Source organism: Lichenostomus cassidix, unplaced genomic scaffold (assembly GCF_008360975.1).
Source record: "Lichenostomus cassidix isolate B80296 unplaced genomic scaffold, HeHo_3.0 HiC_scaffold_35, whole genome shotgun sequence".
NCBI classification, from domain to species: Eukaryota; Metazoa; Chordata; class Aves; order Passeriformes; family Meliphagidae; genus Lichenostomus; species Lichenostomus cassidix.
The window spans coordinates 1,310,905-1,333,937 of NW_028147256.1; the positions used below are offsets into that span (position 1 = coordinate 1,310,905).

The window sequence follows — 23,033 nt, forward strand, 5'->3', positions numbered from 1 at the left end:
CATTGTCACCCCGGGGGTCACAGCACTGCAGTCTGGGGACGGAGGGACAGTCACGTCATTGTCATCGTCATCGTTGTCATTGTCATCTTCATCACCATCATCATCATCACCATCCTCCTCCTCCTCACCTGGGGTCTCCCACCCCATCCCACCCTTGTTTCTCTCCTCCCCCAGGTGTCCCCTGTCCTGTCCCCCTGTCCCCTGTCCCCAAGCTGTCCCCCTGTCCCCAGGCTGTCTCCAAGCTGTCCCCCAGCTGTCCCCAAGCTGTCCCCTAGCTGTCCCCCAGGCTGTCCCACAGCTGTCCCCAGCTGTCCCCAAGCTGTCCCCTAGCTGTCCCCCAGGCTGTCCCACAGCTGTCCCCAAGCTGTCCCCCTGTCCCCCCAGCTGTCCCCAAGCTGTCCCCAGCTGTCCCCAAGCTGTCCCCCTGTCCCCCCAGGTGTCCCCAAGCTGTCCCCAGCTGTCCCCAAGCTGTCCCCAGCTGTCCCCAAGCTGTCCCCTGTCCCCCAGGTGTCCCAAGCTGTCCCCAGCTGTCCCAAGCTGTCCCCCTGTCCCCCAGGTGTCCCCAAGCTGTCCCCCAGGCTGTCCCCCTGTCCCCCCAGCTGTCCCCAAGCTGTCCCCAGCTGTCCCACAGCTGTCCCCAAGCTGTCCCCAGCTGTCCCCCTGTCCCCCAGGTGTCCCCAGGCTGTCCCCAAGCTGTCCCCCAGCTGTCCCCAAGCTGTCCCCCTGTCCCCCCAGGTGTCCTCAAGCTGTCCCCCAAGCTGTCTCCAAGCTGTCCCCCAGCTGTCCCCAGGCTGTCCCCAAGCTGTCCCTCCGTCCCCAGGCTGTCCCCAAGCTGTCCCCCTGTCCCCCCAGCTGTCCCCTGTCCCTGGCTGTCCCCAAGCTGTCCCACAGCTGTCCCCAAGCTGTCTCCAAGCTGTCCCCTGTCCCCTGTCTGTCCCCAAGCTGTCCACCCTGTCCCCCAGGCTGTCCCCCAAGCTGTCCCCAAGCTGTCCCACAGGTGTCCCCAAGCTTTCCCCCTGTCCCCAGGTGTCCCCAAGCTGTCCCCAGCTGTCCCCAAGCTGTCCCCCAGCTGTCCCCCATCCCCAGGCTGTCCCCAAGCTGTCCCCTGTCCCCCCAGCTGTCCCCTGTCCCTGGCTGTCCCCAGGCTGTCCCCAAGCTGTCCCCAAGCTGTCCCACAGCTGTCCCCAAGCTGTCCCCTGTCCCCAGCTGTCCCCAGGCTGTCCCCAAGCTGTCCCACAGCTGTCCCCCTGTCCCCCCAGGTGTCCCCAGGCTGTCCCCAGGCTGTCCCCTGTCTGTCCCCAGGCTGTCCCCAAGCTGTCCCCAAGCTGTCCCCAATAAAGGCAGAAGCTGCCCCTCCCCACTTCCCCTTTCTGGGGTGATTTCCGGCGGTTTTGGGGAAGGAATTTCGCTGACTCAGCGCCTTTGGAAATGTCCCCAAGGTGTCCCCACCCCGGAAAGGCCCTGCGGGGGGGGAGGAGGGGACATTGCGTCACCTGGGGGGGGCTGGGACAGCGGGGGGGGGTGGCCCTGGGGACAGCGAGGGGTGGGGGGACAGCTGGGGACAGCTGGGGGTCATTTGGGGACAACTGGGTGTCATTTGGGCACATTTGGGGACAGCTGGGGGTCATTTGGGGACAACTGGGTGTCATTTGGGCACATTTGGGGACAGCTGGGGACAGCTGGGGGTCATTTGGGGACATCTGGGGACACCTGGGGACATCTGGAGACAGCTGGGGTCACCTGGGTGTCATTTGGGGACAGCCGGGGACACCTGGGTGTCACTTTGAGACACTTGGGGTGACTTGGGTGTCACCTGGGGACACCTGGGAACACCTGGGTGTCATTTGGGGACACCTGGGGACACCTGGATGTCATTTGGGGACAGCTGGGGGTCACTTGGGTGTCATTTGGGGACACCTGGAGACACCTGGAGACACCTAGGGACACCTGGGGACACCTGGGGGACACCTGGGTGTCGTTTGGGGACACCTGGGGACACCTGGGTGTCATTTGGAGCACCTGGGGACACCTGGGGACATTTGGGGACACCTGGGGACACCTGGGTGTCACTTTGGGACACCTGGGGACACCTGGGGACACCTGGGGTCCCTTGTCACCTCCCCTGAGCCCCCCGGACCTTTTTTTTTTTCCCAAAAATCCCAGGAAACTGCAGGAGAATCCCAAATTTTCCTCCCCTTTTCTCAAAATCCCAAAATCGAATTTTTGGCCCCAAAATGCGGGAAAAAGGAAAAACTGGGAAAAGGAAAAATTGGGGAAAATAAGGATTGGGGGAAAAAAATTGGGAAAAGGAAAAATTGGGAAAAAAGATGGGAAAAGGAAAAATTGGGAAAAATAAGGATTGGGGAAAAAAATTGGGAAAAGGAAAAATTGGGAAAAAAGATGGGAAAAGGAAAAATTGGGGAAAATAAGGATTAGGACAAAAAGGAAAAATTGGGAAAAATAAAGATTGGGAAAAATAAAAATTGGGAAAAGGAAAAATTGAGAAAAATAAGGATTGAGAAAAGGAAAAATTGGGGAAAATAAGGATTGGGACAAAAAGGATTGGGAAAAGGAAAAATTGGGAAAAGGAAAAATTGGGAAAAAAGATGGGAAAAGGAAAAATTGGGGAAAATAAGGATTGGGGGAAAAAAATTGGGAAAAGGAAAAATTGGGAAAAAAGATGGGAAAAATAAAAATTGGGAAAAGGAAAAATTGAGAAAAATAAGGATTGAGAAAAGGAAAAATTGGGGAAAATAAGGATTGGGGGAAAAAATTGGGAAAAGGAAAAATTGGGAAAAATAAAGATTGGGAAAAAACTTGGGAAAAGGAAAAATTGGGAAAAAAGATGGGAAAAGGAAAAATTGAGAAAAATAAGGATTGGGAAAAAAATTGGGAAAAATTAGGATTGAGAAAAGGAAAAATTGAGAAAAATAAAGATTGAGAAAAGGAAAAATTGGGAAAAATAAGGATTGGGAAAAATAAAAATTGGGAAAAATAAAGATTGGGAAAAATAAAAATTGGGAAAAGGAAAAATTGAGAAAAATAAGGATTGGGACAAAAAGGAAAAATTGGGGAAAAAAGATTGGGAAAAAAATTGGGAAAAATTAGGATTGAGAGAAGGAAAAATTGAGAAAAATAAGGATTAGGACAAAAAGGAAAAATTGGGGAAAATAAGGATTGGGGGAAAAAAATTGGGAAAAGGAAAAATTGGGAAAAAAGATGGGAAAAGGAAAAATTGGGGAAAATAAGGATTGGGGAAAAAATTGGGAAAAATTAGGATTGGGAAAAGGAAAAATTGAGAAAAATAAGGATTGGGAAAAGGAAAAATTGGGAAAAATGAGGATTGGGGAAAAAAATTGGGAAAAGGAAAAATTGGGAAAAATAAAGATTGGGAAAAGGAAAAATTGGGAAAAAAGATGGGAAAAGGAAAAATTGGGCAAAATAAGGATTGGGGAAAAAATTGGGAAAAATTAGGATTGGGAAAAGGAAAAATTGAGAAAAATAAGGATTATGACAAAAAGGAAAAATTGGGGAAAATAAGGATGGGGGAAAAAATTGGGAAAAGGAAAAATTGGGAAAAATAAAGATTGGGAAAAATAAAAATTGGGAAAAGGAAAAATTGGGAAAAATAAGGATTGGGACAAAAAGGAAAAATTGGGGAAAAAAGATTGGGAAAAAAATTGGGAAAAATAAGGATTGGGAAAAGGAAAGATTGGGAAAAATCTAACGATTGGGAAAAATTAGGATTGGGAAAAATAAGGATTGGGAAAAAAGATTGGGAAAGAAAGATTGGGAAAAATCTAACGATTGGGAAAAATTAGGATTGGGACAAAAAGGATTGGGAAAAGGAAAAATTGGGATAAAAATTGGGGAAAAATCAGGATTGGGAAAAGGAAAAATTGGGAAAAGGAAAAATTGGGAAAAGGAAATATTGGGAAAAGGAAAAATTGGGAAAAGGAAAAATTGGGAAAAATCAGGATTGGGACCGAAAGGATTGGGGTTTGGCTTCCCTTTTCCTGCAGGAATTTCCCCCAAATCCCACCTGAAGTGATTTTTCCTTGGAAAAACCACCCTGGAAGTGTTTCCCCAGAATTCCCGGAGGGATTTTTCCTGGTAATTAGCAGGTAATTAACGGCTGGCGCTAATTATTGAGGAGATCCCGGATTGGGATTTGGGGATTTGGGGATTTGGGATTTGGGGATTTGGGGATTTGGGATTTGGGGATTTGGGGATTTGGGATTTGGGGATTTGGGGATTTGGGATTTGGGGATTTGGGGATTTGGGGATTTGGGGATTTGGGATTTTGGGGATTTGGGGATTGGGATTTGGGGAATGGGATTGCTGGGAGGGATGAAATTTGGGATTTCCTGGGGTTGGGATTTGGAAGGGTTGGAATTGAGGGATTTAGGGTTGGAATTGAGGGATTCAGGGATAATTTAGGGATTTAGGGTTAGAATTCATGGATTTAGGGCTGGAATTCATGGATTTAGGGCTGGAATTCATGGATTCAGGGTTGGAATTTATGGATTTAGGGCTGGAATTCATGGATTTAGGGCTGGAATTCATGGATTTAGGGCTGGAATTCATGGATTTAGGGCTGGAATTCAGGGATTTAGGGCTGGAATTCAGGGATTTAGGGCTGGAATTCATGGATTTAGGGTTGGAATTTATGGATTTAGGGCTGGAATTCAGGGATTTAGGGTGGAATTTCGGGAATTTAGGGCTGGAATTCATGGATTCAGGGCTGGAATTCATGGATTTAGGGCTGGAATTAAGGGAAGGATGGAATTCAGGGATTTAGGGCTGGAATTTAGGAATTCAGGGCTGGAATTCAGGGATTTAGGGCTGGAATTCAGGAATTTAGGGCGGAATTTAGGGAAGGATGGAATTCATGGATTTAGGGCTGGAATTCATGGATTTAGGGCTGGAATTTATGGATTTAGGGCTGGAATTCATGGATTCAGGGCTGGAATTCAGGGATTTAGGGCTGGAATTCAGGAATTTAGGGCGGAATTTAGGGAAGGTGGAATTCATGGATTTAGGGCTGGAATTCATGGATTTAGGGCTGGAATTTATGGATTTAGGGCTGGAATTCATGGATTCAGGGCTGGAATTTAGGGATTTAGGGCTGGAATTCAGGAATTTAGGGCGGAATTTAGGGAAGGATGGAATTCATGGATTTAGGGCTGGAATTCATGGATTTAGGGCTGGAATTTATGGATTTAGGGCTGGAATTCATGGATTCAGGGCTGGAATTCAGGGATTTAGGGCTGGAATTCAGGAATTTAGGGCGGAATTTAGGGAAGGATGGAATTCATGGATTTAGGGCTGGAATTCATGGATTTAGGGCTGGAATTTATGGATTTAGGGCTGGAATTCATGGATTCAGGGCTGGAATTTATGGATTTAGGGCTGGAATTTATGGATTTAGGGTTGGAATTCAGGAATTTAGGGCTGGAATTCATGGATTCAGGGCTGGAATTCATGGATTTAGGGCTGGAATTCATGGATTTAGGGCTGGAATTCAGGAATTTAGGGCTGGAATTTATGGATTTAGGGCTGGAATTCAGGAATTTAGGGCGGAATTTAGGGAAGGATGGAATTCATGGATTTAGGGCTGGAATTTATGGATTCAGGGCTGGAATTTATGGATTTAGGGCTGGAATTCATGGATTCAGGGCTGGAATTCATGGATTTAGGGCTGGAATTCATGGATTTAGGGCTGGAATTCATGGATTTAGGGCTGGAATTCAGGGATTTAGGGCTGGAATTTATGGATTTAGGGCTGGAATTAATGGATTTAGGGTTGGAATTTATGGATTTAGGGCTGGAATTTATTGATTTAGGGTTGGAATTCATGGATTTATGGCTGGAATTCAGGGATTTAGGGCTGGAATTCAGGGATTTAGGGTTGGAATTTATGGATTTAGGGCTGGAATTTATGGATTCAGGGCTGGAATTCATGGATTTAGGGCTGGAATTCATGGATTTAGGGTTGGAATTCATGGATTTAGGGCTGGAATTCATGGATTCAGGGCTGGAATTCAGGAATTTAGGGTTGGAATTCATGGATTTAGGGCTGGAATTCATGGATTCAGGGCTGGAATTCATGGATTTAGGGCTGGAATTCATGGATTTAGGGCTGGAATTTATGGATTCAGGGCTGGAATTTATGGATTTAGGGCTGGAATTCAGGGATTTAGGGCTGGAATTTATGGATTTAGGGCTGGAATTCATGGATTTAGGGCTGGAATTCATGGATTTAGGGCTGGAATTCATGGATTTAGGGCTGGAATTTATGGATTTAGGGCGGAATTTCGGGGTTTAGGGTTGGAATTTATGGATTCAGGGCTGGAATTTATGGATTTAGGGCTGGAATTCATGGATTTAGGGCTGGAATTCATGGATTTAGGGCTGGAATTCATGGATTTAGGGCTGGAATTCATGGATTCAGGGCTGGAATTCATGGATTTAGGGCTGGAATTCCAGGCGGGACCCCTCCCCATCCCCCTCCCCCCGCCCCTCCCCCTCTCCGCCCCTCCCCTCGGCCGCAGCGCTGGGGGGGGGAGGGGCAGCCGCTCCTCCTCCTCTTCCTCCTCCTCCTCCTCCTCCTTTTCCTTCTCTTCCTCCTCCTCCTTTTCCTCCTTTTCCTCCTTTTCCTGCTCTTCCTCCTCCTCCTCCTCCTCCTCCCGGCTCGCTCCCGGCCATGGAAGGCTCGGGACCCCCGGGGGGGGCGCGGGGGTCGCCTCCCCCCTGAAGCCACGGCGGGAAAGGTGAGTTGAAATGGGGGAAAAACGGGAAAATTTGGGAAAAAACGGAAAAAAAAAAAAAAACCGGGAGAAAATCGGGATAAACCGCGAAAAAACCGCGATAAAATCGCGACAAACCGCCGGAAAATCGCGATAAACCACCCAAAAATCGGGATAAACCTCACCCCCCCCAGCCCGTTTTTCCAGCGGCGACCCCTCCCAAATTTTCCAGCTTTTTAACCCTTCCCTGCAAACAGCCCAGCGCGGCGATTTGGGATTTTTTTTGGGGATTTTTAGGGATAATTCCAACCTCCCCATCGCCATAAATCCGCCGTGTCATCGCCGCTGCTGCCAGGTGTGGCTTTTCCAGGTGTGGCGCTTCCAGCCAGGTGTTCCCAAAGATCCAGCCCGGCGGGATTTTCCCGAAATTCCCCAATTTCCCCCCAAAAAAAACCCCATCCGGGGGGATTCCCCTATTTTTTTTCCCGGTTTTTTCCCCGTTTTTCCCGTTTTTTTCCCGGTTTTTCCACCCTCCACCTGCAATTCCTGATTTTTTTTTTCCGCTCCGAGCAGGGCGCGTCCTTCCCGCGTTGCGGCGCCGCGACGGGGTTGGAATTCTCATCGCGAAAATCCTTCCGAATCCTTGGAAATCCCAAGAAAATCCCCGAAAATCCCGTTTTTCCCAGCCCGGGGGACAAGGGGCGGCAGTGGCATTGAGGTTGATCCCGCCGGGAATCTCTTCCCGAGGAAAAAACCGCCATGGGAATGCAGATTTTCCCTAAAAAAAAATAAAGATTTTAACCTCAACCAGCCCGAAATTCCAATATTTTCATTTTTTTCCCGGGAATTTTGCAGCCCGGGAGGGGAAATTCCTGCTGGGGATGCTGGTTAGAACCTGAAAAAATAAAAAAATTCCATTTTTTTCCCAAGGAAAATGCCGGGGGTTTAAGGAAAAAAAAAAAAAAAAGGGAATTTTGAAGGTGTTTTGACCTTTAAATGAGACATTCCGTGGATTCTCCATGTTTTTTTTTTCCCTGGATATTCGGGATTTTCAGCACCTGGATGAGATTCCCCCCCTCCCTTATATAATTCAGGCCGAAATTCCACATTTTTCACCCCAGGAATGCTTTTCCAGGTGGGAAATCCAGTTTTTTGGGGGTTTTTTTGGGGTTTTTTAAACTCCTGGATTCTCTGATTCCAAAGGAATTTTTTGGCCACACCTGGATTTTGGGGAATTATCCACCTGGGAATGGAGGTTTTGGGGTTTGGAAGGAGCTTTTCCCAAAGGGAAAATTCCCTTTTTTCCACCCAAAATCTCTCCATCCGGGATGGGTTTGGATTTGGGGGTGGAATGGATGGATTTTGGGATGGTTTGGGTGGGAAAAAGGGAATTAAAGGAGATCCTGGGCAGGAAAAATGGGATGGGGGGAAGGAAGAGGAATGAATTTTATTGCTTTGAACTGGGAAAATCCCAAATTCCCACGGTTTTGGGCTAAATCTCTTGGAAAAAAAGATTTTAGGGCTTTTTCCCCCCTCAAATTTCTGGATTTTGGGGCCTGGCTCATCCTTTTTTCCTACTTTTTCCCTCAAATCTCTGGATTTTGGGGCCTGGAACTTCCCTTTTTCCTACATTTTCCCTCAAATTTCTGGATTTTGGGGCCTGGCTCATCCCTTTTTCCTACTTTTTCCCTCAAATCTCTGGATTTTGGGGCCTGGCTCATCCCTTTTTCCTACTTTTTCCATCAAATCTCTGGATTTTGGGGCCTGGAACTTCCCAAACTCCCCTTTCCCCCCAAATCTTGGGATTTTGGGCTTTTTTGGGCTCCAAATTCTCCCTTTTCCCCTCAAATCTTGGGATTTTGAGCTCAGCAAGTATTTCATTCCCACATTTCCTCTCAAATCTTGGGATTTTGGGCTTTTTTGGGCTCCAAATTCTCCCTTTTTCCCCTCAAATCTTGGAGTTTTGGGCCTGGCAAACCCCAAATCCCACTTTTTCCACTCCAAAAACTTGGAATTTTTGGCTCAGCACATCCCTCTTTCCCACTTTTCCCTCAGAAATCTTGGAAATTTGAGCTCGGCCTACCTCAGATCTTCCTTTTTCCCCTCAAATCTTGGGATTTTGGGCTCAGCAATCCCTTCATTCCCACTTTTTCCCCTCAAAACTTGGGATTTTAGACCTTTTACACCCCAAATCCCATTTTCCCCCCTCAAATCCCAGGATTTTAGGCCTGGCACATCCCAAATTCCCCTTTTCCCCCAAATCTTGGGATTTGGGCCTGGCACAGCCCTTTTTCCCACTTTTCCTCCTCAAATTTTGGGGTTTTAGGCCTTTTACACCCCAAATCCCACTTTTCTCCCTCAGATCTCTGGGAAAGAGGGATCTGCCAGCCACAAAATCCATTTTTTCCCCTCAAATCTTGGGATTTTAGGCCTTTTTTCCCCTCCAAACTCTGGGATTTTAGGCCTAGCAAACCCAAATCCCTCTTTTTCCCCTCAAACCTCAAGATTTTTGGTTCAGCACATCCTTCTTTCCCATTTTTCCCTCAGAAATCTTGGAAATTTGAGCTCGGCCTACCTCAGATCCTCCTTTTTCCCCTCAAATCTTGGGATTTTGGAGCCTGGCAAACCCCAAATCCTCCTTTCCCCCCTCAGATCTCTGGGAAAGAAGAATTTTCCACACCCCAAATCCACTTTTTCCCCTCAAATCTTGGGATTTTGGGCTTTTTTGGGCTCCAAATTCTCCCTTTTCCCCCTCAAATCTTGGGATTTTGGGCCTGGCAAACCCCAAATCCCACTTTTTCCTCTCCAAAAACTTAAAATTTTCGGTTCAGCACATCCCTCTTTCCCATTTTTCCCTCAGAAATCTTGGGAATTTGAGTTTGGGAATCCAAATCCTCCTTTTTCCCCTCAAATCTTGGGATTTTGGGATGGTTTGGGATGATTTTGGGGCTTTTTCCCCCCAGATTTTTGATGGATTTCCTTCCATCCCTTTTTTTTTTCCACTTTTCCACTCAAATCTTGGAATTTTGGAATTTTTTTTCCCACTTTTCCACCCAAATCTTGGGATTTTGGACTCAGCAAACCCCAAATCTCAAAGTTTCTCACTGGAATTCTCTTGGAAAATTGGGAAAAGCCTCATTTTCCAAATTTTTTTCCTCATTATTTTCCACATTATTTTCCACATTATTTTCCTCATCATTTTCCTCATTTTCCTCATTTTTTCCTCATTTTTTCCCTCAGGCTGGAAAGGAAATTCCCGGAATTGAGTCCAGGGGGAATTTGGCATAAAGGGAAATTTGGGATAAAGGGAAATTCCAGTGATTTCAGGGAATCTGCTGTGGGGTTTTGTGATTAATCTGATTTTTTAATAATTTAGGGTTAATAAGATTGTGTTGAATTAGTTTTTGTTGTGTTATTTTATTCTTTATTAATCCTGATTAATATTGTTTAATGAATTATTGGTTTAAATCCTATTCTTTTAAAAGCATTTCAACTTTTAAATTATTTTTATTCCTCTTATTTGTTATTTTCATTCTGGAAAATCACAATTAATTCAAACCTATTGTTTTTTAAATTTATCCTTATTTTTATTCTTTACAAATCTCATTTTTAATTTATTCTTATTCTGAAGTGATTTTTATTCTGAAGTGAAGCTTTTTAATTTCATTTCAATGTCATTTCAGTGTTTAATTATTATTTCAATATATTATTTTATCACTTTCTTTTCACTATTCTATTCAATGCTTTCATATTTTCAATTTATTCTCTTATTTCCATAATTCTTATTTTCTCATTTTAATTTTCATTATTTTACTTTTGATTATTTTAGGTTTTATTTTAATAACTTTAATTTTTATTACTTTATTTTTATATTTAATCCCCAGAATGCCATTCTTATTACTTTAATTATATTAATATTAATAAAAATATTTGTATTATTTTTCATTTAGCTTTCTTTTTAATTCCTTCACATTTTTAATTAACATTTATTTTTAATTAGTTATTTTAATTCCATCCTTTGAAATTCTTTTTATTTCAAAATTAATTTTCATTCCATTCATTAATTTTTAATGCAATTTATTCTCATTTGAATTGGAATTTTAAATTATTTCATTTGATTTAAATTTGATTTAAATGTTATTTAAATTTTCTAAATTCATTTTATTCTTTTTTTTTTTTTGAGGATTTTCTGCTTTTTATGGAGTTTTTTTCCAGCCAGACTGAGGATGGGAAAAGTGGGAAAAAATCCCAAAAAACCCCAAAGGAAAATAGAAATAAAATCCTGTCCAATCCGTGGGAAAATCGTCCCAAAAAATTCCAAAAATGAGGGAAAATCATTAAAAAAAAAAATCCAAAAATGAGGGAAAATCATAAAAAAAAAAATCCAAAAATGAGGGAAAATCATCCCCAAAAAATTTTCCAAAAATGAGGGAAAATCATCCCAAAAAAATCCAAAAATGTGGGAAAATCATCCCAAAAAAATCCAAAAATGAGGGAAAATCATCCCAAAAAAATAAAAAAATGAGGGAAAATCATCCCAAAAAAACCTCCTGGAACAAAATCCACCAAATTCCCTTTTTTGGGGGAATTTTTAATTTGGATTTCCCTGGAATTTGGGGAATAATTTGAATTTGGAAAGAATCCCAGTGGTTTTTCCACTCCTTTTCCTGGTTTTTATTTAAATTTTTTTATGTTTTTTTGGCCTCAACCCAAATTTTGAGGAAAATTCAGGCTGATGGGAGGCAGCTTGGAAAAATTCCAGAGGTAATGGAGGGGAAAAAATGGGAATTACTCCAGATTTGAGCAATTTTATGTGGAATTCTCCCTGCTTTTCCCGAAATAATTCACATTTCCATCGATTTCCACCCGTTTTTCCCAAATTAATTCACATTTCTGTGGATTTCTGCCCATTTTTTCCCGAAATAATCCACATTTCCATCGATTTCTGCCCATTTTTCCCAAATTAATCCACATTTCCATCAATTTCTGCCCATTTTTTCCCGAAATAATCCACATTTCCATCCATTTCTGCCCATTTTTTCCCAAATTCCACATTATTTTCACAGATTTCTCCCATTTTTTTCCCCAATTCCACCTTATTTTCAAGGATTTCTCCCATTTTTTCCCAAATTCCACCACATTTCCATGGATTTTTCCCCATTCTGGTTGTTCTCAGGTCACGACGAAGGAATTAAGGAATTTAAATTAATTGAAGGAATTTAAATTAATTTAAGGTATTTTAATTTTAATCCTTAATTCCACCAATTCCCTCCATTTTCCCCCTTTTTAAACCAAATTTTCCCCAATTTCTCCCATTTTTCCTCCCGAGGTTTGGAATTTTCCAATTTTTCCTCAACCTCAACTCGATTTCAACCCCAAATTCACCCAATTTCTTTCTTTTTCTTTCCCTAATTCCACCACATTTCCATTAATTTCTCCTGGTTTTCTCCTTTAATCCCATGAATTTCTCCTGGTTTCCCTTTAATTCCATGAATTTCTCCCATTTTTCCCTTTAATTTCATGAATTTCTCCCATTTTTCCTTTAATTCCAGGAATTTTTCCCTTTAATTCCATTAATTTCTCCCATTTTCCCTTTAATTCCATTAATTTCTCCATTTTTCCCTTTTAATTCCACTTTTTTCAGGATTTTCATCCCAACCAGGAATTCCAACTTCCTTCCAAACCCAAAACTCAACCAATTAACTAATTTCCTTCATTTTTCCTTCATTTTTCCTTCATTTTTCCTCCCTAATTCCACCACATTCACCCCATTTTTTCCTATTTTTCCCATTTTTCCCCATTTTTTTCCCATTTTTTCCCATTTTTTTCCCATTTTTTCCCATTTTTTTCCCAATTTTTCCCTTTTTTTCCCATTTTTTCCCATTTTTTCCCATTTTTTCCCTTTTTTTCCCATTTTTTCCCATTTTTTCCCATTTTTTTCCCATTTTCTCCCTATTTTTTCCCTCTTTTCACCGATTTCTCCCACTTTTCCAGCCTAGCTTTGGGATTTTCCCAGCAATTCCCTCAACCTCACTAATTCTCCCTTCCACCCCAAAAATTCACCTTGTGGTTTTGGGAGGTTTGGAATTCTGGAGTTGGGGTGATTCAGATGTTCCGAGGTTCCTTGGGTTTCAGTGATCTCGTCCATATTTCCTCCACCTTTTCACCGATTTTCCCCATTTTTTCACATTTTCACCAATTCTCCCTGTTTTTCTCCACATTTTCACCAATTTCTCCCCATTTTCCCCACCTTTTCACCAATTCTCCCCGTTTTTTCACCGATTCTCCCCATTTTTTCACCAATTCTCCCCGTTTTTCCCCAAATTTTCACCAATTCTCCCCATTTTCCCCCAAATTTTCACCAATTTCTTCCCATTTTTCACCACATTTTCACCAATTCTCCTATTTTTTTCACATTTTCACCTATTTCCCCCATTTCTCTTCCACATTTTCACCAATTCTCCCCATTTTTCTCCACATTTTCACCAATTTCTCCGTTTTTTCACATTTTCACCGATTCTCCCATTTTTCCTCCACATTTTCACTGATTCTCCCCGTTTTTTTCACCAATTCTCCCGTTTTCCTCCCCAAATTTTCACCTCTTCCCCCATTTTTCCTCCCCATTTTCACCAATTCTCCCTGTTTTTTCACTGATTCTCCCTGTTTTTCACCCCATTTTCACCAATTCTCCTGTTTTTTCCTCCCCATTTTCACCGATTCTCCTATTTTTTCGCCAATTCTCCCCATTTTTTCACATTTTCACCAATTCTCCCCTTTTTCCCCCCAAATTTTCACCTCTCCCCCCTCTCTCCCCCCAGCTCCCGTTGCTCCCAACGATGGAAATCCCCCTGCCGCCTCTCCTCCTCCTCTTCCTCACCGCCGTCGCCGTCACCGCGGCCGCCGCCACCGCGCCGTCCCCGCCGTGCCCCAAGCGCTGCTCCTGCCAGAACCTCTCGCCGTCCTTCACCATCCTCTGCACCAAGACGGGTTTGCTCTTCGTCCCGCCGGGCATCGACCGCCGCACGGCCGAGCTGCGCCTGATGGACAACTTCATCACCACGCTGCGGCGCCGCGACTTCGCCAACATGACGCAGCTGATCCACCTCACCCTGTCCAGGAACACCATCAGCCAGATCATGCCTTACGCCTTCTCGGACCTCCGCGGGCTCCATGCCCTCCACCTGGACAGCAACCGCCTGACGGCCATCGGCGAGGAGCACTTCAAGGGCTTGGTCAACCTGCGGCACCTGATCCTGAGCAACAACCAGCTGAGCTCCATCTCGCCGCGCTCGCTGGACGACTTCCTGGAGACCATCGAGGACCTGGACCTGTCCTACAACAACCTGGTGGACGTGCCCTGGGGGACGGTGGCCAAGCTGAGCAACGTCAACACGGTGAGTTTGGATCACAACCTCATCGAGTTCGTCCCCGAGGGGATTTTCTCCAACCTGCACAAGCTGGCCAGGCTGGACATGACCTCCAACAAGCTGAAGAAGATCCCGCCGGACCCGCTGTTCTCCCGCATCCCCGTCTACGCCAAATCCAAGGGCTCGCCGCTGACCTCGCTGGTGCTGAGCTTCGGCGGGAACCCTCTCCACTGCAACTGCGAGTTGGTGTGGCTGCGGCGCTTGACCCGCGAGGACGACCTGGAGACCTGCGCCTCGCCGCCGGAGCTGATGGGGAAATACTTCTGGAGCATCCGCGAGGAGGAGTTCGTGTGCGAACCGCCCATGATCACCCACCGGACCCCCAGGCTGGTCACCGCCGCGGGGCAGAGCGCCTCGCTGAAGTGCAAGGCGGTGGGTGACCCCGAGCCCTACGTCCGGTGGATCGCGCCGGACGGCAAGCTGGTGGCCAACACCTCCCGGACGGTTTCGTACCGGAACGGCACGCTGGACATCCTGGAGGCCGCGCCGGGCGATCAGGGCACCTTCACCTGCATCGCCTCCAACGCCGCCGGCGAGTCCACGGCCGCCGTGGAGTTCCGCGTGGCGCCGGACGGCAACGGCACGGCCTGCGAGGAGGAGGAGGAAGGGGACAAAGGCACGGCGGGGCCGGAGCCCTCGGACATCCTCATCTCGGCCAAGTCCAGCTTGGCCAACGAGTCCAAGGGGGACAGAGGGGACAGGGGAGGGGTGGTGGTGGCCGAGGTGACGGCGACGTCGGCGCTGGTGAGGTGGCAGCCGCAGGAGCAGCTGGAGGGGCTGAGGATGTACCAGATCCAGTACAACAGCTCTGCCGACGAGATCCTGGTGTACAGGTGGGAGTTTTCCCAAAATTTGGGGTGGGAAATTGGGAAATTGGGAAAATTTGGGATGTACCAGATCCAGTACAACAGCTCTGCCGACGAGATCCTGGTGTACAGGTGGGAAATGTGGGAAAATTTGGGGTGGGAAGGTGGGAAATTTGGGTGGGAAGGTGGGAAATCTGGGAAAATTTGGATGGGAAGGTGGGAAATCTTGGAAAATTTGGGTGGAAAATCTGGGAAAATTTGGGGTGGGAAGGTGGAAATCTGGGAAAATTTGGGGTGGAGGAAAAATTGGGTGTTTATGGGATTTTGGGGTTTTTTTGATTAGGGGAAAAGGGATGGAAAAGGGGGTGAGAAGTAGAGAAAATGGGCTGAAAAACGTGGAAAATGGGATGGAAAAGGGGCTGAAAAACATGGAAAATGGCCTGAAAAACGTGGAAAAAGTGGCTGAAAAACATGGAAAATGGGCTGAAAAACATGGAAAAAGGGGTGGAAAAGGGGATGGAAAATATGGAAAATGGGCTGAAAAAACATGGAAAAGGGGATGGAAAAGGGTCTGAAAAATAGGAAAAAGTGGATGGAGAAGTGTGTGAAAAAGATGGAAAAAGGGGCTGAAAAACGTGGAAAAACAGGTTAAAAACATGGAAAAACAGGTAAAAAACGTGAGAAAAAGGCTGAAAACCATGGAAGGAAGGCGGAAAAACATGGGAAAAAAAAGCTGAAAAACAGGAAAATGGCATAGGAAAGGGTCTGAAAAATAGGGAAAAGGGTCTGAAAAATATGGAAAAAGGGGACCAAAAACCATGGAAAAACAGGTAAAAAACGTGGAAAAAAGGCTGAAAACCAGGAAAAGGGGATGGAAAAGGGTCTGAAAAATAGGGAAGAGTGGCTGGAAAAGGGTCTGAAAAATAAGGAAAAGGGGACTGAAAACCATGGAAAAACAGGTAAAAAACATGGAGAAACTGGGAAAAAACGTGGAAAAACAGGTAAAAAACCAGAAAAAAGGCTGAAAAGCAGGAAAAGGGGATAGAGAAGGGTCTGAAAAATATGGAAAAAGGGACCCAAAACCATGGAAAAACAGGTAAAAAATGTGGAAAAAAGGCTGAAAAACATGAAAAAGGGCTGAAAAACAGGAAAAGGGGATAGAAAAGTGTCTGAAAAATAGGGAAAAGGGGATGGAAAAGAGTCTGAAAAATAGGAAAGAAGTGGATAGAAAAGGGTCTGAAAAACAGGAAAAGGGGATAGAAAAGGGTCTGAAAAATATGGAAAATATGTCTGAAAAATATGGAAAATATGTCAGAAAAATATGGAAAAAGGGGGCTGAAAACCATGGAAAACCAGGTAAAAAATGTGGAAAAAAACGTGAGAAAAAGGCCGAAAAACATGGAAAAACAGGTAAAAAATGTGGGAAAAAGGCTGAAAACCATGGAAAAAAGGCTGAAAACCATGGAAAAAGGGATGGAAAAGGGTCTGAAAAATAGGGAAATAGAGATAGAAAAGGGTCTGAAAAATGTGGAAAAAGGGGGTTGAAAACCATGGAAAAACAGGTAAAAAACATGGAGAAACTGGGAAAAAACGTGGAAAAACAGGTAAAAAACCGGAAAAAAGGCTGAAAAGCAGGAAAAGTGGATAGAAAAGGGTCTGAGAAATAGGGAAAAGGGGATAGAGAAGGGTCTGAAAAATATGGAAAAAGGGACCCAAAACCATGGAAAAACAGGTAAAAAATGTGGAAAAAAGGCTGAAAAACATGAAAAAAGGGCTGAAAAACAGGAAAAGGGGATAGAAAAGTGTCTGAAAAATAGGGAAAAGGGGATGGAAAAGAGTCTGAAAAATAGGAAAGAAGTGGATAGAAAAGGGTCTGAAAAACAGGAAAAGGGGATAGAAAAGGGTCTGAAAAATATGGAAAATATGTCTGAAAAATATGGAAAATATGTCAGAAAAATATGGAAAAAGGGGGCTGAAAACCATGGAAAACCAGGTAAAAAATGTGGAAAAAAAAACGTGAGAAAAAGGCCGAAAAACATGGAAAAACAGGTAAAAAATGTGGGAAAAAGGCTGAAAACCATGGAAAAAAGGCTGAAAACCATGGAAAAAAGGCTGAAAAACATGGAAAAAGGGATGGAAAAGGGTCTGAAAAATAGGGAAATTGGATGGAGAAGTGTCTGAAAAATATGGAAAAGGGATAGAAAAAGGTCTGAAAAATGTGGAAAAGGCCTGGAGAAGTGTCTGAAAAATAGGGCAAAGGGGATGGAAAAGGGTCTGAAAAATAGGGAAAAGGCGGTCGAAAACCATGGAAAAACAGGTAAAAACCATGGAAAAAAAGGCAGAAAACCATGGAAAAACAGGTAAAAAACACGGAAAAAAGGCTGAAAACCATGGAAAAACAGGCAAAAAACATGGAAAAAAGGCTGAAAAAAATGGAAAAACAGGTGAAAAACATGGAAAAAAATCAGGAAACTGTGCCAAACCCTCTCCCCGTCCCGTTCCAGGATGATCCCAGCTCCCAGCGCCTCCTTCTCGTTCTCAGACCTCGCCCCAGGCCGTGACTAGGAGCTGTGGGCTGGGTGGGAATGGGAATGGGAAATGGGAAATGGGAAATGGGAAATGGTCTGAAAAATAGGGAAAAGGGGATGGAGATGAATCTGAAAAATAGGGAAAAGGGGGTAGAAAAGGGTCAGAGAAATATGGAAAAAGGGATAGAGAAGGGTCTGAAAAATAGGGAAAATATGTCTGAAAAATATGGAAAAAGGGGGTTGAAATACATGGAAATAAGGCTGGAAAACATAGAAAACCAGGTAAAAATCGTGGGAAAAAAACAGAAAACCATGGAAAAAACCATTTCAAACCCTCTCCCCATCCCATTTCCAGGATGATCCCGGCTCCCAGCGCCTCCTTCTCGCTCTCAGACCTCGCCCCGGGCTGTGACTACGAGCTGTGGGCTGGGTGGGAATGGAAAATGGGAAATGGGAAATGGGAAATGGGAAATGGGATGGAAAAGTGTCTGAGAAATAGGGAAAAGGGGATGGAGATGAATCTGAAAAATAGGGAAAAGGGGATAGAAAAGGGTCTGAAAAATATGGAAAATATGTCTGAAAAATATGGAAAAAGGGGGCTGAAAACCATGGAAAACCAGGTAAAAAATGTGGAAAAAAGGCAGAAAAAAATGTGGAAAAAAGGCTGAAAACCATGGGAAAAAAGCAGAAAACCATGGAAAACCACATCAATCCCTCTCCCTGTCCCCATTTCCAGGATGATCCCAGCTCCCAGCGCCTCCTTCTCCCTGTCGGACCTCGCCCCGGGCCGCGACTACGAGCTGTGCGTCCTGGCCGTGTTCTCGGACGCTCGGACCTCGCTGCCGGCCACTCGGCCGCTGGGCTGCCGGCGATTCTCCACGCGGCCGGAGGCGCGGCCGTGCCGCTCGCTGCAGGCGCAGTTCCTGGGCGGCACCATGATCATCGTCATCGGCGGGATCATCGTGGCCTCGGTGCTCGTCTTCATCTTCATCCTCCTCCTCAAGTACAAGGTGTACAACGGGCAGCCCAAGGCGAAAGGGAAATCCCACGTTTGCTCGCAGACCAACGGCGGATCCGTCGGGAGATCCTCGTCCGCCAAGCTGGCCGAGAGGAGGGAGAGCTGGGCGGCGGAATGTTCTGGAACGGCGGGGGGGGTGGGGAGGGGGGGAGGGGAGTGGGAGGGGGAGGGGAAGGGGGAGGAGGGGTCGTGAGGAAGGGGGGTGGGGGAGGGGTGAGGTGGTGGTGGGGACGCCGCTGGAGCATCTGGGACGGTTCTGAGGACGCCTCGGGAACATCTGGAATCGCTCTGAGATCTCTGGGATTGTTCTGAGGACACCTCGGGAACATCTGGAATAGCTCCAGGGACACCTCTGGGACCTCTGGAACATCTGGAACGGTTCTGAGGACACCTCGGGAACATCTGGAATAGCTCCAGGGACACCTCGGGAACATCTGGAATTGCGCCGAGGACACCTCTGGGACCTCTGGAACATCTGGAACTGTTCTGAGGACACCTCGGGAACATCTGGAGTCGCTCTGAGATCTCCGGGATTGTTCTGAGGACACCTCGGGAACATCTGGAATTGCGCCGGGGACACCTCGGGAACATCTGGAATTGCTCCGAGGACACCTCTGGGATTGTTGGGGTTCTGAGGACACCTCGGGAACATCTGGAATCGCTCTGAGATCTCCAGATTTGCTCCAGGGACACCTCTGGGACCTCCGGAACATCTGGAACTGTTCTGAGGACGCCTCGGGAACATCTGGAGTCACTCTGAGATCTCCGGGATTGTTCTGAGGACACCTCGGGAACATCTGGAATCGCTCTGAGATTTCTGGAATCGCTCCGAGATCTCTGGAATTGCTCCAAGGACACCTCGGGAACATCTGGAATCGCTCTGAGATCTCCAGGATCGCTCCAGGGACACCTCTGGAACATCTGGAATTGTTCTGAGATCTCCAGAATTGCTCTGAGATCTCTGGGATTGCTCCAAGGACACCTCTGGAACATCTGGAATCGCTCTGAGATCTCCAGAATTGCTCTGAGATCTCTGGGATCGCTCCAGGGACACCTCTGGGACCTCTGGAACATCTGGAATTGTTCTGAGATCTCTGGAATCGCTCCAGGGACACCTCTGGAACATCTGGAATTGCTCTGAGATCTCCAGAATTGCTCTGAGATCTCCGGAATTGCTCCAAGGACACCTCGGGAACATCTGGAATCGCTCTGAGATCTCCAGGATTGCTCCAGGGACACCTCTGGAACATCTGGAACATCTGGAAGTGGTCTGAGGTCTCTGGAATCGCTCCAGGGACACCTCTGGAACATCTGGAATCTGGGTTGGTTGGGTGTTGGTTTGTGTTGGGTTGGTTGTGGGTTGGTTGGTTGTGGGTTTGGGTTGGTTGGTTGTTGGTTTGGTGCTCCAGGGACACCTCTGGGGCAGCTGGAGTCCCTCTGAGGACACCTCTGGGACCTCTGGAATTGTTCTGAGATCTCTGGGATTCTTCTGGGGACATCTCTGGAACATCTGGAACTTCTGGAGTTGCTCTGGGATCTCGGGAATCGCTCCAGGGACACCTCTGGAACAGCTGGAATAGCTCTGGGGACACCTCTGGAACGTCTGGAGTCACTCCAAGGATACCTCTGGAACATCTGGAATTGTTCTGAGGTCTCCGGGATCGCTCCGGGGACACCTCTGGAACATCTGGAATCGCTCTGAGATGTCTGGAATCACCCCAGGATCTCTGGAATCACTTCAAGAAACACCTCTGGAACATCTGGAATCGGTCGGAGATCTCTGGAGCCGTTTGGATTCCTCCAAAACCATCCCAGGGACACCTCTGGAACATCTGGAATCGCTCCAGGGATGTCCCCAGAGCCACTCCAAGCCTTCCAGAACCTCCCAAAACCATCCCAGGAACACCTCTGGAACATCTGGAATCGCTCTGAGATCTCCAGAATTGCTCTGAGGACACCTCTGGAACATCTGGAATCACCCCAACCCTTCCAGAACCTTCCAGAACCTCCCAAAACCTCCCAAAACCATCCCAGGAACACCTCTGGAGTAATCCTGATTCTTCCAGAACTTTCCAGAACCATCCAGAACCTCCCAAAACCATCCCAGGAACACCTCTGGAACGATTCCAAAGCTTCCAGAACTTTCCAGATCCATCCAGAACCTCCCAAAACCCACCCAGGGACACCTCTGGAACGATTCCAAAGCTTCCAGAAGCTTCCAGAACCTCCCAAACCCACCCCAAGGACACCTCTGGAACGATTCCAAAGCTTCCAGAAGCTTCCAGAAGCTCCGGAAGGACTCCAGAGCCTCTCCAGGGATTTCTCCTCTGGAGGTTTTTTTCCGGGTTGGATTTTAAGCTTCACTTCTCGTCTATTTTTAAGCTCAGATGGTTTCAAAAAGATATTTTTTTAAGCTCCTTGTCCACGGACATTCTTCGGGAATTTTCTTTGGGAATGTCGGATTTTTCCCCGAGGGGATTTTTTGGGATTTTTTTTTTGATTTTTTTTTTAAATTTGTTTGTGGGTTTTTTTGGGGTTTTTTTGGGTGATTAATTTATTTATTTATTAATTAATTTATTGGGGAATTTTGGGGGATTTTATTTTTGGGGTTTTTTTCTTTTTCAGCGTTGAATCCAAAACTTTTTTGGTAAAAAATAAAAAAAATATATCAAAAAAAGAAAACGAAAACAGCGACCAAAAAAAAAAAAAAGGAGAAAAAAACAAAAAAAAAAAAGAAAAAAAGAAAGAAAAAATAAAATCCTGGGATTTTTTTTTTGGGTTCAAATCCAGCTGGGAATCCTCTCAGGATCCTGGGATTTCCCTTTTTTCCTCCAAAAAACGCTGGAAATTCTTCATCTCTCTGAGGATTTGTTATAAAAATTCTTAATTTCGCAGCTCCGAGTGGATTTTTTTGGGGGGAAATTTTGGGGTGAGAGAGGATTAGAAAAGGGGGGAAAGAGAGGAAAAATGGCAGGAAAATGGGGAAATTGGGAAATTGGGGGAAAAATGGGGAAAAAGTGGGAAAAATGGGAGATATGTGGGAAAAAATGGGAAAAAATGGGGAAAAATGGGGGAAAAATGGGAAAATTGGGGGAAAAATGGGGAAAAAATGGGAAAAAGTGGGGGAAAATGGGGAAATTGGGGAAAAAATGGGGAGAAATTTGGGAAAAAATGGGTATATGTGGGAAAAATGGGGAAAAATGAGGAAATATGGGATTTGAGGAATTCTGGGAATGGTGGGGAAGAGGATCTGGGGAATTTTAGGGGAAAAATAGGGGAAAAAATGGGAAAATTGGGGAAAAAATTGGGAAAATTGGGGAAAAATGGGATAAATGTGGGGAAAAAATGGGAAAATTGGGGAAAAAAATGAGAAAAATTAGGGAAAATATGGGAAAAAATGGGAAAATTGGGGAAAAAATTGGGAAAATTGGGGGAAAAAATGGGGAAAAAAGGAAAATTGGGGGAAAATGGGAAAATTGGGGGAAAAATGGGATAAATGTGGGAAAAAAATGGGAAAAATTAGGGAAAATATGGGGAAAAATGGGAAAATGTGGGGAAAAATGGGAAAATGTGGGAAAAAATGAGGAAAAATGGGATTTGAGGAATTCTGGGAATGGTGGGGAAGAGGATCTGGGGAATTTTAGGGGAAAATGGGGAAAAATGGGAAAATTGGGGGAAAAATTGGGAAAATTGGGGAAAAAATGGGAAAATTGGGGGAAAAATGGGGGAAAAGGAAAATTGGGGGAAAATGGAAAATTGGGGGGAAAAATGGAAAATTGGGAAAAATGGGATAAATGTGGAAAAAAATGGGAAAAATTAGGGAAAACATGGGAAAAAATGGGAAAATGTGGGAAAAAATGGGAAAATGGGGAATTGGGGAAAATTGGGGGAATGGGGGAAAAATGGGAAAATTGGGGAAAAAAGTGGGAAAAAAGGGAAAATTGGGGGGAAAAATGGGATAAATGTGGGAAAAAAGTGGGAAAAAAATGGGAAAAATTAGGGAAAATATGGGAAAAAATGGGAAAATGTGGGGAAAAATGGGGAAAAATGGGATTTGAGGAATTCTGGGAATGGTGGGGAAGAGGATCTGGGGAATTTTAGGGGAAAAATGGGAAAATTGGGGGAAAATGGGAAAATTGGGGGGAAAAAAGGGAAAATTGGGGGGGAAAATGGGATAAATGTGGGAAAAAAATGGGAAAAATTAGGGAAAAAATGGGAAAATGTGGGGAAAAATGGGAAAATGGGGAAAAAATGGGTATATGTGGGAAAAATGAGGAAAAATGGAATCTGAGGAATTCTGGGAATGGTGGGGAAGAGGATCTGGGGAATTTTAGGGGAAAAATTGGGGAAAAATGGGAAAATTGGGGAAAAAATTGGAAAAATTGGGGGAAAAAATGGGAAAATTGGGGAAAATGGGGGAAAAATGGGGAAAATGGGGGAAAAAAGGGAAAATTGGGGAAAAAATTGGAAAATTGGGGGAAAATGGGAAAATTGTGGGAAAAAAT

At 45.2% G+C, this 23,033-nt stretch overlaps 2 protein-coding genes and 1 long non-coding RNA gene across 3 annotated transcripts; 2 read left to right on the forward strand and 1 right to left on the reverse strand.

Moving 5' to 3' along the window:
- The first annotated feature begins 6,425 nt into the window (after window positions 1–6,425).
- Window positions 6,426–18,721, forward strand: LOC146424022 (leucine-rich repeat and fibronectin type III domain-containing protein 1-like protein). The gene is made up of 3 exons (XM_085044018.1): window positions 6,426–6,773; window positions 13,568–15,009; window positions 18,247–18,721. The coding sequence occupies exons 2-3, from the start codon at window positions 13,586–13,588 to the stop codon at window positions 18,719–18,721; spliced, it is 1,899 nt and encodes a 632-aa protein (XP_084900144.1). The 5' UTR covers window positions 6,426–6,773; window positions 13,568–13,585.
- Window positions 18,722–19,480: 759 nt separating this feature from the next.
- On the reverse strand, window positions 19,481–19,793 carry LOC146424023 (uncharacterized). The gene is made up of 3 exons (XR_014847162.1): window positions 19,716–19,793; window positions 19,592–19,643; window positions 19,481–19,510 (listed from the first exon to the last, which is right to left on the reverse strand). It is a non-coding gene; the product is annotated as an uncharacterized LOC146424023 (long non-coding RNA).
- A 179-nt stretch (window positions 19,794–19,972) lies between these two features.
- Window positions 19,973–21,101, forward strand: LOC146424024 (uncharacterized; the record flags this gene model as incomplete). Its single annotated transcript, XM_085044019.1, has 3 exons — window positions 19,973–20,204; window positions 20,350–20,434; window positions 20,487–21,101. Coding segments are annotated over 3 exons (912 nt in total), but the record flags the coding sequence as incomplete, so codon positions are not given.
- Window positions 21,102–23,033: the final 1,932 nt, after the last annotated feature.

Excerpts from the sequence above, each read along its gene's own strand:
- LOC146424022 (XM_085044018.1), top strand. The coding sequence starts at position 13,586 with ATGGAAATCCCCCTGCCGCCTCTCCTCCTCCTCTTCCTCACCGCCGTC. Across the intron at positions 15,010-18,246 it reads GACGAGATCCTGGTGTACAG|GATGATCCCAGCTCCCAGCG; the intron begins GTGGGAGTTTTC and ends CCCCATTTCCAG.